The 16,685-nt window shown below is 33.9% G+C and overlaps 1 protein-coding gene across 2 annotated transcripts in view; it reads left to right on the top strand.

Annotated features, from left to right (window-relative positions):
* Positions 1–16,685, top strand: part of LOC111054382 (huntingtin) — a 75,945-nt gene that overhangs the window by 1,015 nt on the left and 58,245 nt on the right. For both annotated transcript variants that reach the window (XM_039419484.1, XM_039419485.1), the window contains exons 2-10: positions 2,323–2,506; positions 4,398–4,522; positions 5,348–5,501; positions 6,491–6,632; positions 7,568–7,752; positions 8,574–8,766; positions 10,735–10,893; positions 13,861–14,027; positions 15,250–15,463. In XM_039419484.1, the coding sequence (XP_039275418.1) occupies positions 2,323–2,506; positions 4,398–4,522; positions 5,348–5,501; positions 6,491–6,632; positions 7,568–7,752; positions 8,574–8,766; positions 10,735–10,893; positions 13,861–14,027; positions 15,250–15,463 (1,523 nt within the window). The remainder of the gene's footprint in view (positions 1–2,322; positions 2,507–4,397; positions 4,523–5,347; positions 5,502–6,490; positions 6,633–7,567; positions 7,753–8,573; positions 8,767–10,734; positions 10,894–13,860; positions 14,028–15,249; positions 15,464–16,685) is intronic.

Consider the following 16,685-nt stretch of genomic DNA (forward strand, 5'->3'; position numbering starts at 1 on the left):
GAACGTGAACCAGTCAAGCTGCTTGGCTTTTGGCTAGGTGGAAGGCTGAGATGAAATCACCATGTGTCTAAAGTGTGCCGGAAACTATCCAGGGTAATATATCTGCTAAAAAAGTTCAGACACGTAGCAGGCAGAGAAAGTTTGGTGGTGGCATATCAGTCACTCTTTCACAGCCACCTCATATATGGACTGATCCTGTGTGTACATGTGCTGCTCCTGAAAGAGTACACAGTACTATCACTTTTGCTGGGATCACTGTCTGTATGGAGTGCCGTAAGTAGGGACCTCTCTTCAGGGTTATGGGGATCCTTACCATCAGCAGATAGCAGATAGTATGCTATGCATTGATTTGTGCTCCCTCACACATTTAATAGACCAACCAGGAAGAAGAGGTAAAATCTACAGTCACAATACTCGCCGAGCAGCTGACCTTGAGGCCCCCCATACTAGGTAGAGCAGCACTTACAACTGCTATCCATCAGCAGCCTTTCGGATATTCAACAAGTTGCTCAGTGAAGTGAGAAATTTACCACGTGTTAAATTGCTTAGCACAGTGAAGCAAAGACTAAACGACAGGCCACTCTACTCATTTGCCGAGCTTAAGTATGAGACCCTTTTTGTGGCAGTTTCTATTTCCACGATTAGCCAAAACGGCTACCAACCAATGTTACAGATGATATTTATTATTATCATATGATTTCAATACATTAGTTACCAGAAAGTTAATAACAGTCTAGTCTTGAACGTATTATTGTATTTGTCGGTGTTCAGCGAAGAAACACAATTTATATACGAAAAATAAAAAGGGGAATATAGGATAATATATGACTAATATAAAGTCTTGAAGAGGGAGATGTTACAGATGATATTTATTATTATCATCTTATGATTTCAATACTTTAGTTACCAGAACGTTAATAACAGTTTAGTCTTGAATGTATTAAAATAAAGATGGTTGGTTGATATGAAGAGTAGACTATTATTTATTCAATATCTAACAACCAACATTTTTTTGTGACACTGTCTATCTGGAATCCCGAGTCTTCGACAATAACAAGTATCAAGTAATCATAACGACAAAATGATATTCCTCAGGCCTATTTTGGAATTTTTTAATCTCATTTTCAATAAGGCCTAATATTCTGAGGCTGTGCATCACAAGCGCAGGATATCTTTTTAATGCAGAAAAGGCTGTCAGAGTAATTGCCAGAGCTCCATTTCTTGAACATTGTAGAGACATTTTCAAGGGATTGCGTGTATTAACATAACACTCTTTTTATTATACTTTATTTAGGCTACTGTTATCAAAAGCTAATCCCTATAAAATGGAGTTGAGAAGTGCTAAACACACTTAATACAATATTAAATCAATATCTGAATGTAACAAGACGCATACTCCACAAAACAGATCAAGGAATTGAAATGCCGCAATAAAAATTACGAATAGTCTTCCCATTTAAATAAAGCAAAAGCAACTTTATTACAGAATGTTCAGAAATGTATTCGAAATATTCCTAGTAAATAATCCCTTCTACTTTGTCAATTGTCAAAGAATATGGAGGAAAAATTATATTCAAGGGATATTAAAATAAATATAAAAATAATGTATTATAGTCATATTCATCTTCATCAGTATTCTGTCCTAGGGCAGGTCAGGGCAGAGCTAGGGCAGGGTAAACAACATAAGGTAGACAACAGGGTAGATTCCTCTTTCTTCCTCTTTCATTTGCTATTTTATTATATATGACGTTATTCAATGTATCTGTACATTTGTTGAATAAAAATAATTGAATTGAATCTCCATTCCCCTCTGTCCTGTGCTATTCTATTCAGCATGAAGTATTTTCCCTTCTCATCCTCAACCATTTTCCCTGACATCATCCACCATCTTCACTTTCGTCCGCCCCAGCACCCTCCCTCCATCCACAGTCCCTTCCATTTCCATTACAAGGAGGCCGCCATGCCTCCTCAGCAAGTGTCCCAGCCAGTTCCGCTTCCGTCTCCTTATCACTGCCATAATATTCCTTTCCTCTCCTACTCTACGCAGTACCTCCTCATTCCGCATCCTATCCATCCAGCTTCTCCTCCTGTCTTCTGAGCGTCCAGGTTTCTGCTCCATATAGAGCCACTCTCTGTATTATGGTATATGAAGGTAGATTAAGCCCAAGAATGTACTGTGACTGTTAATGGTTGTGTTGTATAAACTTTGCAAAATTTCACCTTGCAGTGTTCACTGGCAAAATTTTGTTTAAAATTATAATGCTAAGTCGAATAGAATCTCCTTCATTTTTCAACAATTCAATTTTAACGATTTCATTTCAGACGAAAGGAGAAAGCCATACTATGTGTGACAGTAGCAGATCTGATGTGCTCTCCAGCCGCACGAAACGCCCCCAAGCTGCCTTCCTATTTGTCCTACTCCATGGAAACTCTGCTACACATGTGCGATGATCCTGATTCAAATATACGCATGGCGGCTGATGAGTCTCTCAATAGAATCATAAGGGTAAGAAGATACACTTGTATACTTTGTATCAACGTTGATTTGTATTTCTGGTTATGTTCTCTTATGCTAAAAAAGAGATATAGTTTATTGTAAAAAGAGGTTCATTGCAAAGTCAAAACATTCTTCAAAGAATTCTGGCTTTGTTTAAGGTATTAATTGACTTGCTTATGTAACTTTCATTATTGAATACATCATGTCCAGCACTAACATAATAGCACAGATTGTCTTTGTTCTTCAGGGCTACTCTTGAATAGAAATTCAAGTACCCTTTTTAAAATTTTTTAGTCACAACATGTTTTGGCTAGTGACAAAAGTAATTAATATATGTTAATGACATTTTCACTAATAACAAGGAATTTTCTGTTAAAAACACGAGTTATTGGGCCATATGAATAAAGTTGAGCATTTGCTTATACTTCTAAAATATGGAGCATTTGCTTCATTTTCTATGAATAAACGTGAGCAAAACCTTCTGCTCATGCTCATAAAAAAAAATAGTTTGAGCATTTGCTCAAAAGTAAAAGCTTTTGCTCAAAATTGTATGAATAAACTAGAGCATTTGCTCAACTTTTGAAGCAAATGCTTCAAAAAAGGTGAGTCTAGTCTAGAGCAGCTTATCACCTTTTGCTCATAGTAAAATGGCTCAACTAATCCGTAAGAGGAAGAGTAAACTATACCAGATACGATGACAACCAATAGTTGACAACTATAAAACTCTTATTAAATTCAACCATGATATAAATCACCATTACCCCTAAAAAAGAATAAAAATACAAAAGATAGCTACCTGTAATAAAGATAGCCATCACAAAATACGAAATAGGCATTTAAGAAGATGAGAGTGTGGACGATTATAAAAAGGCTATTGATATTATAAGAATATGCTGAAGATTGCTATAGAGATGACATTTTTTCACGCTATTATTTCAAAATTCTAAACTAAACTAAAACTCTATTCATAAATAGAAAACAGAGCAGACGACGCAAACACAAGCGGTGCACCCTACTTGCATATTTAGCGCTTTCGTGAGCTATAAAAACAAACTAAGGCTACAAAAGCGAATCAGCTGATGAAAAATCCCTAAAATACGTGAGCATTTGCTCCAGAGTTTTCAGGAGCATAAGGTAAAGCTTATTCATATAAAAATGAGCAAATGCTTTTGCTTCTACCTTTTGCTCATGAGCAAAACCTTATGCTCCATGCTCTTGCTCATGAGCATTTGCTCTGGTTTTATTCATATGGGCCATTAACTTTTGTTAAGAGAAATTTTTGACGATTCAGTAAAGTTAATTACTTTTTGTTGATAATTCGTGCTATTAACTCCGGCAGCTTTAGATTTATATTTCTATTCATATTATAGCACAAATATATGTTGAATCTTAATTGATTCTCGAATCAATTAATTAATGCATTCTTTAAAAAAATCTAAAAATAATTTGACATTTTAAATTCAACTCGATAAGTAAAAGTTGATAGTCATCGATTGTTGATTACAACTAACTTATTAGACCCAATTCACACTGAAATGAAGTAGCAATGGCTTTGCATTGACTCTTTGCCACTTCCACATCACGCCTATATTAAAATATGGTCCAATACTGGAGTAGCCTAGCGTTTTGCCATGGCACTCCTGTTTGCATTGAACCGTATGTTCATATGGAAGTTATAAAAGTCAGCTTTATAGTGTCCGTGCCAGGTCAGCACCACGCCACTCCAGTGTGAATTGGTCCAATGGTTTGTAATAATAAGAATTGAAACAAATATTCGTCGAATAACTTTTTGCAAGCATTATAATCAAGAGTTTTAGGCAATGGACAGAACAAGTCATGAAAATGATTGATTCTTGAATTTGGCTCTAAATTTGAAATATTTATTCTGTTCACGTTCCAGGCGATGATGGAAAGTAATATAGTGAAAGTATTGGTGGAGCTGCACAAGGAAATAAAAGCCAATGGAAAGGCACGCAGTCTTCGAGCTGCCCTCTGGCGGTTTGGAGAATTGGCTCATATGATAAGGTACTCTAATCCTTAGAATGTATATCATAGCTTTTATATTTCATATATTTTTTTCAAATTTAAACTTATTTTATCAAATTGAAAACAATACAATAGATGAATGCAATGTATGATTTATAAATAATAGATAACTAAAAAATGCACAGAAAGATTCCATTCAACACATACAATCATGAACTAAAAATAATAAGTTTTCAATCTGACAATGCCAGCAAAATCTAGGTTTGTGCGCTGGCATACGTAGTACAACACTGAGTTCATAAGGAAAAGGGAAAACTCATTTATAATCAAACAAGGAAAAATCTCTTTTTCAGTCTTCGAATTTTGAAAAATAAATCAAGTTATCGTTTCATTCTATCCAAATCTAACTTGTTTACTCTAATTACAAAAGTAGCAGTAAAAATATTTTCGTAGTGGTCTTGTAAATACTTTTTCAAAGTAATTCTTATTTTTATCAAGACAGGGGCTGAAACCATTGTCATTTTTTAGATTTACAAATTGCAATAGAATTGTTGATTTGAAGTATAATACAGGTTATGATTCAATCCAATTTAAATTTGCGAATCATTTCAAAATTCATTTATGCAATACAAAAATTGAATTTCAAGTTCCTCAGTTAATGTTTACTCTCATTTGAAAATCTGAGATCAAGAGCGGCTCATTTTTGCGTTGGTACGTTAGAATAGAGATGGGATCGGAAAGATTAGAAATAAAATATTAAAATTTCACCAGAAACACAGATAACTCTGGAGAAATTTGTACTTGAATAGTTGTGCATTATTCACCATATGAAATGATTATGAACAAAATGTTTTTTTTTTTTAGGCCACAGAAAGGGAAACCATTCATACAGAATTTGGTTCCGTGCATCATACAAATCGCCAAGAGAACAGAAGAACTGGTTCTTGAAACTTTGGCCACTGCAATGCCAAAAATATTTCTAGCTCTTGGTACATTCACAACTGATAATGATATAAAGGTGAGTAAAAATTTATTGATATTGTTATCTTCATTCAGCCTGATTGGAACTTCAAAATTATTGTTGGATATTTGAATTTATTCAATGTGAATTCTAAGGGCCGGTTTCCGAGCTCGGAATTTAGCTAAGTTCTAGACTTTAAACAGCTGGAGTCAGAAAATTAGCTTTCCAAAACGGGGCGTAGTCGCAGTTTTTATTTTCTCATTTCTATAATATTGGAAACGATTTTCCTTGACGAAATTAAACATTTCTAAATAATTCTAAATAGCTGAAACTTTACACTATTTTCTCTTTATTTTATTTGTGTTTAATTTTCTAGTTTTTTGAAATTTAATTCAAACGTGACTTTGACAATGACTACGACTACGCCCCGTTTCGGAAAGCCAATTTTCTGACTCCAGCTGATTAAAGTATAGAACTTAGCCAAATCCCGAGCTCGGAAACCGGCCCTTAGTGATTCTTCAAAGTTGATTTGATCTACTGAACGAACTTCAAGATGGTTTTTTTGTAGTCAAAACGTTTTACTGATAGGACTGTTGGAAATTATATAGTAACATGATCTAGTATCTTCTATTTTCGTGTATATAGTATCTAGGAAGTATGACTAGGAAGAAGTAGTTTTATAATTTGAATCTGACATTTGATGATTATCATCGTTTCATTTAAATACAAGCACAAATCATATACAATGATTGGGAGAGAACAAGAGACTAAGCCCAAAACTTTACCTCTACCTAATTATTATTGTTTGCTAAGAGTGATTAGAAAATTATTGTCAAAACAAATAATATATACATTTTCTCGAAAACCTAGTTGCTGTAACATCTTGATAATATTGTGTGAATAATTGTCTCATGAATTGTTGTTTGCTAAGAATGATTATCAGATGATTGCTGAAACGAATAATATGGATATAATGATTGAGAACTTTGCTGTAGTGACATCTTAATAACATGATATATGAATGATTTGTTATGAATCTTTTTCAGAGCTTGTTGAGAACATTCCTGGCCAACCTCTCCTCTGACAATACAGTAGTAAGGCGCACGGCTGCTAGTAGTATATTGGCAGTCTGTCTGCACTGCCGGAAACCGCAGATATTTCTTAGCTATACACTGAATACAGTAGTGGGTTAGTAGTTCTCATTTATTACATTTTATCAGAGAAAACTCCTATAATTTAAAAAACTGCTATTATTAATTCTGTGATTTTATTCATTTTCCAAAATATGTAGGTGGGTAAACACGAAATATGTTTCACCGTTGATCAATGATCAATATCGATTACTTGAATGATATTCAATACTTTGTAATATTTCCGCTTAGAAACTTTACCAAATAAAATTCAAGTATCAACAAATGGCGGGATTCTGATAATTATTATGAAGATGATATTATATGCTATAACAGTGTTACTATTTCGTAGTTGTTCATTCATTTAAAATCAATTGATATTCGAATTCAAAGTAACATGCAAACTTAATCCATGGACAGAGTGCATTTGAGCACGGGAAAAGAACAATCTCAATAATGATTGATATTCTATTTTCTGCATCTTCTATCCTAAGTGGTATTTTAGTATCTGGAACAGAATACTGATTTACTGATGTTTCTCCTAGAGGAGCAATTCCTTAGCGCCGACACTACGATTCGGTATGATATTAAGTACCTATTTATTATATCTATATATATTCTATAACAACTAATAGCAGCTGAGCGGCTAGAATGGTAGAGCCGTCGCTAAGGAATTGCACCTTTAGGATCATGATATTCACTATAGAGATCCTAACGTTATCCTTCTCACTATTGTTCCTATGTAGCTTTAATGTAGCGAATGTTGCTCTGTGAGCCTTTTCCGTGTTTTATAGCGGTGAATAAATATTATGATGGAATACTATTCTTGAAGCAAGAACTTATGAGTAGGTAGTGCTTTTATAAATATTTGAGTTGGTGGAAAAATATTGTATGCATCACAGGACTATTCATTTCTATAAGCCTAACTTCTATCACCTATCATTTGTATTATAACTAGCCGATTACATCGATTGTTAATTTTCGTCATTACAGAGTCCATTCTTCCCGTGAAAGACGACCAGTCAATACCAGAGCTACTGGGTGTGTTGAACCTGACGCGTCAACTGCTGCCCCATTTCTGCAATTCGTCAAAGGAAGATGCCAACTCGCTCAATAGCAGCCTAGGCGTTCCTGCCACCTCCCCTGACTCTTCACCACCGATCGATAGATTCATACAAGTGAGACATACTTGAAATGTTTTCTCCTACTATTGCAATCACAAATTAATTGAAAGTGAATATTTGTGCGGAAGGTAAACAATTCTTATTTCATTATGCAAAAATAACTGATGGGAACAAAAAACAATTGCAACTTCATGTTATCCTCTACAAAGTTCATCATTATTGCATTAGAAATTGATAATCTACTATTATGTATCAGTCACAAGAAAAGCTTCTTATTACAACTGATTCTTTTCTCGTGAACTATTTATAGAAATAGTGCATTCGATGCAATTTTCAACTATCAATTTATTAAAACAATCAACTATCAACTATCACATTAAAGGAAATTCCAAATTAAATTCTGTAATTCACCCCGAAGACACATCAATTCTTTGCTACTGCAAATATTGACAACAGGGTAAACAGCTAGATGGAAATTCGATGAGCGCTACTTTTCAAAATTATTTGTCAGATCGGGAATTTCCATCTGTAAACTATCAATTTCTTAACAACAAATGATATGTAAATGTTTCTGAACCATTGTGACAATGCTATTATCATTCATCCAGTATTTATCATTCAACCCAGTTAATTTACAGGGTTCAATTATTCAATAAATAGTATTATTCAATTTTGATTTGAAACTCGATTTATAAAAAGATGGGATTTTTGCAATGTTGATGTAGGTCTATATTAGTAAGATGTTTGCTCGGTCTATCAAAGAATGTATGTTGAATAAAAAAATGTTGAATTGTAATTCATTCAATCACAGGTCGTTCTATCATTTCATAATAAGTAAATAGGTTTTATACACTGTTTTTTTTTAATGTTTCCAGGTTTACGAACTGTGTCTCCACTGGAGTCAGCATCAGGATCAGAATGTTGTGACGGGATCTCTTGAAACTCTACTGCAGTTGCTCTCCTGTAATCTGCCACAACTCACCAGTGTTCTCACTGCTCCAGCCGGACTCTCTCGTACCAGAATACTTCCATCTGATAACTCCAATAAGTTATCTTCACGCACTTTAAGTGAGTTGAACTAAATATAGTGAGCAATAGGGAATATTGTAAATATTTAAAATTATACTTTAAATATTTTTTTAACTTGAAATAAATGATCATGAATATAATTTTCAACATTGAAACTATTTACCGTACCGAATATTCGATAATATCTTCAAATCAGCATGAATTGTCATGTAATTGACAGTATTGCTCAAAATACCTTTTGTCCCAGTGGCTGTGTTCAAGTATTTAAATTTTTAATCAATTCAACACTTGAAAATGTCCAAATAAAATCAAGATACATCTTCATTTAAATAAACTTCAAAATAATATCTTCAAATCAGCTGAAATTTTCATATGAATACCTTTTGTCCCAGTGGCTGTTCAAGTATTTCAATTTTTAATCTATTCAACACTTGAAAATGTCCAAATGAAATCTGAAGTGCGAAATAAAATTTGATTTGATTTTTGATTTGAAATAGCCTATCACACTCATTTACACAAAAATAGCCTATATGCATGTTTCAGTACCAATACACAAACTCCAGTGTGAGTAAAATAGTAAATTTTCATGTTAGTCAAGGCTGATGAAATTCATAAGTAATAAGTTTTCAAATAATCAATTTCAATGCTGTGTGTGAGTTGAAACATTATTAATAGTAACGTGAATAAACAGGGAAGACATTGGGGAATCATGATTCCCCAATAATTCTATGGAGAGCAACTAATTTTGAGTAACAAATCTATGAGTTCAATTCAAGTGAAAAGGCAGTATGAAGGTTGGGTTTTTATGATAACTGTGTAAAATGTTAAGCAATTTATTTTTTCTCCGCTGACTAACTTCAATTTCTAACAAGGAAAGTACTCGATTAAACCAAATAAATTACCAGATATTAGTATTTTTGACAAATAACAGTGTCGAAGTTTTGTCTATAATCAAAATGCGCTGTGCAAGGCGAAAAGCTCCAAACTGTAACGATAATGATGAATAGGTCTATGAATATTCAGAAATTCGATAAGTCAATTGCATTGTATATTAGAATTTTATTCGCAACTGTGTCAATCTTAGACCATTTATAGAGTAGACACGCTGGGAAGTCTAGCCTCTGTAGCCAACATCTACTGCCAAATCCGCCCATATTGACGTCACAACCAAGCTAACAACAATGCATTGTTCAACAACAATGTAAGTTAAACTCCACAAACACTTACACAACAAACTGTTGTGACGTCGACGTGGGCGAATTTGGCAGTAGAGAGGTTGGCTTCAACGACTTTTAGTATGAATATACAGTTGGCCGTGTCTACTCTATAAATGGTCTAAGGTGTCAATTACCCGATGTGTAGATCACACACCTTCAAGCTACACACATGCCAGAATAAATGTTTCTCATTAGTTGCTCTCTCATTACCAAAATGTTGATATGAAATTCAACGTTTTGTTAGGGGGTATGGTTTAATGCTTCTCTATTCTCACTAGCTATTATTGACGATAATATTGTTAGTCTGGTAATTCTTCACAACGTCTATGGGTATTTTCACAGATTTGAATAAATCAAGTCAGAAAAAAATATATCACTAGAAAATCTATTTCGATCCCAATTTGTAGTTCACTCTTTCAAGATAAGCTGATCATACAAATTGATGAAGAAAATGTAAAATGCTAGCTAGAAGACTAATAAATTATTGTATTTATAATCCGTATTGAAACCGATTTGTAGCTGATATGCTTATACTGAGCCAAACAGGAGACAAAGCTCTCATTTCAAGCTATTCATTCTCAAGTTTCATTTCAGCTATTCATCTCTCCATTGGTCCATTCATGAAATCATGATAAATAATAGAAACGTTTGTACTGTATCATCATTCATCCCTTCATCATCACCTAGGCTTAAAATACTTGTGATAAGTTGAATTTGAAAATAAATTGAACGGTGCAGTTCCCCTTGAACAGTGATTTTATGTGTTTAATTTGAAATTGATGTTTTGTAGGCCAAATGAGCGTGGTGACGTCTTCAGTGCAGGCTGATGAGTCTGCCCTCCTTGATCCCATGGAAGATTGTCCTCAGTTCAAGGGTGGCCAGGTTGAACAATGGGTACAAAGCACTGTTACCTCCATGTTCCCAAATCGAGCTTCCGATTCTACGCAAGGTATGTAAGATTGGAGTGATGGTGTGATCGACGTTTCTTAATTCCTATGTTAATTACTGAGAAATCAATCATGCAACAGAGGCTCCATCTTACAGTTCACTTCATATCTGGAGGGGAACCAGGGTCACAGGGTGAAATATCAAAAATAGTTGATAATTATTCTAAAATTAAAAATACACTCATTTCAGGAGTTTGAAAGCATTCTTCAATTTTTTATTGTTCCTTTTAAAATTTGATTTTGAAAAAAAATCAAAACATTTAGGCCCGGTTGCACAAAAGCTACTTCAATTATAATCGTGATTAATTTCATGAGAATTTTTTTTCGAAAAGAAGGCTTCTCTGATTTTTTTCTCATGAAATCAATCACGATTAAAATTCAACCGGCTTTTGTGCAACCGCCACGAAGTATTTATTCAAATTTTAATTTACATTTGAAAGTAGCCTAATGGTTAAAGTGAATCATATTGCAGATTATAATTTTTCGATCTATTGAAGTGAAAATCGTCCATATATTGTTTTCCCTCGTTTGATGTGGCAGAAAATGCATCTAAAGCTGGATTCCCACGTATCAGTATCAGTGTCCGTTTCCGGTACAGTGAGAATATTATTCGTATGAGTTCCCTCTCAGTTCTCCCACAAAGTTTGAGTGACTAGTCTTATCAAAACTCATGGGGAGAATATTTTCACTGAATCTGACACGGATTTTGAAAGTGTTTCGTGGGAATTCAGCTTTATTAATGTCGTAGCTTGCACAATGTCGGTCGATAAAAACTCGATTTTCATTTTCTACATCATTGATAATTATATTTTATCAATTCTATTCAAATCCATATAATTGATTTAAATCGAACCTTAATTGATATTAGTCCAACTGGCTAATACCATAGAGAAACGATAGCTCAAGTAGATATCCCATGGTATAGGGCGTTTATGTCGCATTTTTTACTGTTACCCCAAGCCGATTGTTCACGTAGTTCTTTTCTAAGCAGCTGTGTGACGCTGGTAGTCTCTCAAATTGTGCCGTTCATACACTCTCACCCCAATAAAACAGTAAAAATTGACAATAACCGACTGTAATCGACTTGAGATAACAGTAAAAGTTGCGACATAAATTCCCTATACCGTGGGATATCTACTTGCGCTATTGTTTCTCTATGCTAATACCATTTGAACAGTATAGGATCGTACTATATATTTATTTATTTAATTGGCAATTATTAGTGTATAATATACAAAATTATATTATTTTAATTATATAAATTGAAATATATATATTCATTATATAAAAATATATAATATACAATATAGCCTTTAGTGTGTGAAAAAAGAACCATTATTATGGAATTGCTAACAGTTTAAAGTGAATCTAACTATAGCATCTAGACCTTTGCAGCTTCAGTGTACTATAGTGAGGTCTGCGTTATAATGGCAGTGGAGAAAGATAGGAGAAAAACGTTGCCGATCTTCTGTCTTGTCAATGCCCTCTATAGACGGTAGCTGATATGGGTTTATTGATGTAATATCAACTGTTATTCTTGTTTAAAATAATAAATTATATGTTATATAGCAAGAAATTATATTTTCAATAATTTCGTAATGAATTTTTTAAATGAAGATGAAATATTTTGTTAATTATTAATTCAACATTGTTAAAAGACGATCTGGCAACAGAGTAAAGCGTGAAAGAGATAGCGCTATAGTGAGGTCCACGTTATAATGACAGTATTTGATCAACTTTGGTTTTGCTATCCTTGTCTATCATTTGACAAAGCCGGTGGTAATATCCTTTTCTAGGTCCACAATTATGTTTTTGACTGTGTAATATAATTATATTAATACAGAGAATCGGCATCGCTATTCTTTTATCTTTATCCACTGCCATTATAACGTGGACCTCACTATATCAGCTCTGTTCAATATTTAAGTAAATGGAACACGTGACATCCTTTTTAAAAAGATTTATTCAAGAAACAAACCGGCTTAGTGACTGCCCAAAATACAGAAATGAGACAAAATCTTAATTACTAGAGCTTATATACTATTCTAAGTGCTGTATCAGCTACTATACGATAACAATGGGTATAACTAATGACAAGGTCTATAAACATACTGGTCATGACACTCGTGTTCCTTATGGAGCGGCCATTATGTGGGGTCTTTTATGGAGGTAGATTTGAAATATTCCAATCTGGTCATAACAAAATCATGCATTATGCTTTTTAAAAACAATATTCTGGTTCAGATAATATGTAAATTCAGGTTTTCGATTTTTTAATGATGGAATTTCAATAATAAATGGTTCAATAATTCATTTTTTCATTATTAAAATTTGTTCTTATTCTTGTAACTTGTTATGATTCATAAGGTATTGGGACAAAAGCCAAACCTCAAAAAGAGTTTGTAGTTCCCAATCTAAAAATCAACAATTGAGTTCCTAGTTGGAATCTAAATGTTATTATTCTGTGGGAAGAATTTATTTTACAATTCAAAGCCAAGCAATAATCCTTGAACAATATAACAAAATAACACATTTATGTTGTTCAATCTATAATGATAACAGCTGATAAATTTGATAATTGGTGAGCAGATTGGAATATTTTTAATGTACCGCCATAAAGACCCCACATAATGTTGTTTTTGCAATGCATCACGGGACTGTGTCATGACCTGTATTTATAGACCTTGTTCAATGATAGACAAAGATAGCAATACCATTACTAATCAAACACTGCTATTATAACGAGGACCTTACTATATCATGGCTGAAGTGGCTGTTTTCTATTCCGTCTGCAACTCATTGTATCATTTCTACCTAATTACCTAAAGTCATGGATTTATTTGGACATTATCAGCATAAAAAGATAGACTATGAATCAGAGCCGTCATGAAGCCATAAGAAACGAATAAACTACAAAGTACAAAAAGAATAAGAGCTATATTTAATATTTGAATTGTTTTTGTTTTGAGATGAGACCGACCAAGAATACATGTCTGAGGTGGAAAGTGAGCCGTCTTCGATGAGGCCTGTGGTCAGCGATTCACTGCAGCGGGCGCCCAGTTTGGAGTCTGAGCAGCTGATTGGCCGGGATGACTCGCCTTCACCACCTCCCACAGCCAATGCAGGCGTCAAACAGGCGAGTAGAAAGCAATTCAAAAATCGGTAGAAAAGTCATCTATGATTTTATGACATCTCTTTGTTCAGAAGCAGGTAGTGAAAAAGTATCAGAGAATACTTTTAAAGTGAGCTTTTCGCAGTGGTGGGAAATTTAAATTTCTGCTACTACTTGCCGAATAAATTATTCAATGATCATGAATTGAAGAACTTTCTATTTAATTTTGCTTTGTAGTGAAGATGGATTGTAGAGACTTTTATTAAATGAAACTACTTGAAATTGTCTCAATTACTTATTTATTGAAAAGTCTAGATGAGGTAAACTTTTGGTCTGAGGCCCGGTTGCACGAAAGCTTGTTAAATTTTAATCATGATTAAATTTATTGAATGAAAAAGACTAAGAAATTGTCAAAAAAACACAGATTTATTGATACTTAGAAAGACCGGTTTCGGTTATTACACTATTGTCAGTCCCTGATAAACCTACAGAGGTAGGTAATAACACCGGTTTGTAATAACCGAAACCGGTCTTTCTAAGTATAAAAAAATCTGTGTTTTTTTGACAATTTCTTAGTCTTTTTCATTCAATACAAATAATTACCACAATATCAACTTCTTAACTACAAAAAAATGATTAAATTTCACGAGAACCAATCAGAGACAGTTGTTCTGAGAAGAAAGCTTCTCTGATTGGTTCTCGTGGCATGTAATCAGGATTGAAAGTTAACAGGCTTTTGTGCAATATCTAACGAATCTCCCTCTGAATCTCTATACACTATCAATCTCTAGAAACTGTAGTAAAAGTGCTGCTACACTGTTATAGCTGTAGTAAACTTGCTACCACATATTCTAGTATAGTCATTCATATGCGTTCTAGTCTTGGTTGCTTCACAATTATCCATTCTAGTAATCTCTAGTAAAATATTGAAATATTGATAATGGTGTAGCAATTACACCACATGGAGAAGCTGTTGTGAATTTCTAGTCTTTTTTTCCAATATGGATAGTTGAATATGTATGTGGATGATTTTCATTATCTACTACAACATTAGCTTCACAACAGAAAAAAACAGAAAAGAAAGTTAATAGTTCAATTCTTTACTAAATCAGGCTCAACATATTGGAAATCACATATAAGCACTTTGATATCGATAAATTGTAATGAATGTAACTCAATTTAAACTATGAATATTACTAAGTATTGTTCGGATGTGGTCAATTCTAATTTTCACGACTTTTTTCAGGTTTGGGATATTGGAACAGTGATTGATACGGGGCCAGCTTTGGTGCACTGTGCTCGACATCTATTCGTCAAGTTTCTGCTGCCAGAAGAGGCTGGAATCAGGGTGCGAGTGAGTGTGCGTGCGTTAGCTCTCAACTGTCTCTCTCAAGTGCTCAGGATAATGCCCAGGGTATTCCTCATGCACATTGATCGGCGGAGACAAACCACCAGTAATGGTAAGCTTTTAAAATAAATTATTCATTTATTCAATCATTCAGAATCAAACAACTTCTAGAAAAGTACGACATGCTAAAGCCAAAAACGGTTCCAGTTCTAATTTATACATCTCAAATTATGTCTCAAATATTTTATAATAACCAAGAAAATACATCTTTTCATGGCTCAATAATACATTTTTATAATTGAGGTGAAATATTCTAGTAGTTCATTATATTCTCACATCCTGCGAACGATTTGGCAACGGTGCAGCAGAGTTGAAAAAGGGTAGAGCTATCTGCTTCATCTAATGACAGACAAGGATAGTAAACTAATGCTAATCAGCTAACTTTGAGCGGTCCCTATCCGGTCAATATTATTGTACAATATAATATCTATAACATCAGGTCACAATGTCGTGTGTTATTCTACTGTGATATAGATATACAAAATTGCATTGGTTTTCCTGAATATGATTTAAATAGATTGGATGTCTTCCTATTTTCTTATAGTTAGGTCCACGTTATAATGACAGTGGAGAAAGATAGAACAGCGTTGCCTATACTGTGCCTTGTCACTGCCTTGTATAGAATGTAGCTGATACCGGCATATGTGTGTAATATCATAGAGAAACAATAGCATGAGTAGATATCCCATGGTATAGGGCGTTTATGTCGCAACTTTTACTGTTATCCCAAGTCAATTACTGTCGATTATTGTCGACTTTTGCTGTTTTGACCGGGTATGAGTGTATGAACGGCACAATATGAGAGACTACCAGCGTCATAAAGCTTCACAGGAAAGAACTACGTGGACTATCAGCTTGAGATAACAGTAAAAGTTGCGACATAAACGCCCTATACCATGGGATATCTACTTACGCTATTGTTTCTCTATGGTAATATCAACTGTTCATCTTCTTAAAAATGATAAATTCTATTTCATTCGCCAAAAAATTGTATTTTTCAATGATTAAATGATTAATTTTCATAAATGATTACATATTTTGTTGAATTATTATATTTCACACTTTTAAAAACGATCTGGCAACTTTGAATTTTTTTAATTGGGATTGAATATTTTGTCAATATTTTATATTTGTACATTGCTAATAAAAAGATCTGGCAACATTGTGAAGCTAGGAAAGGATAACGCTATTTGCTTTGTCAAATGTAAGACAAGGATAGCAGCAATATCGGGCAACGTTGCGGAGCTAGAAAAGGACGTCTGCTTTGTCGAATG

Source organism: Nilaparvata lugens, chromosome 1 (assembly GCF_014356525.2).
Source record: "Nilaparvata lugens isolate BPH chromosome 1, ASM1435652v1, whole genome shotgun sequence".
Lineage (NCBI taxonomy): Eukaryota > Metazoa > Arthropoda > Insecta > Hemiptera > Delphacidae > Nilaparvata > Nilaparvata lugens.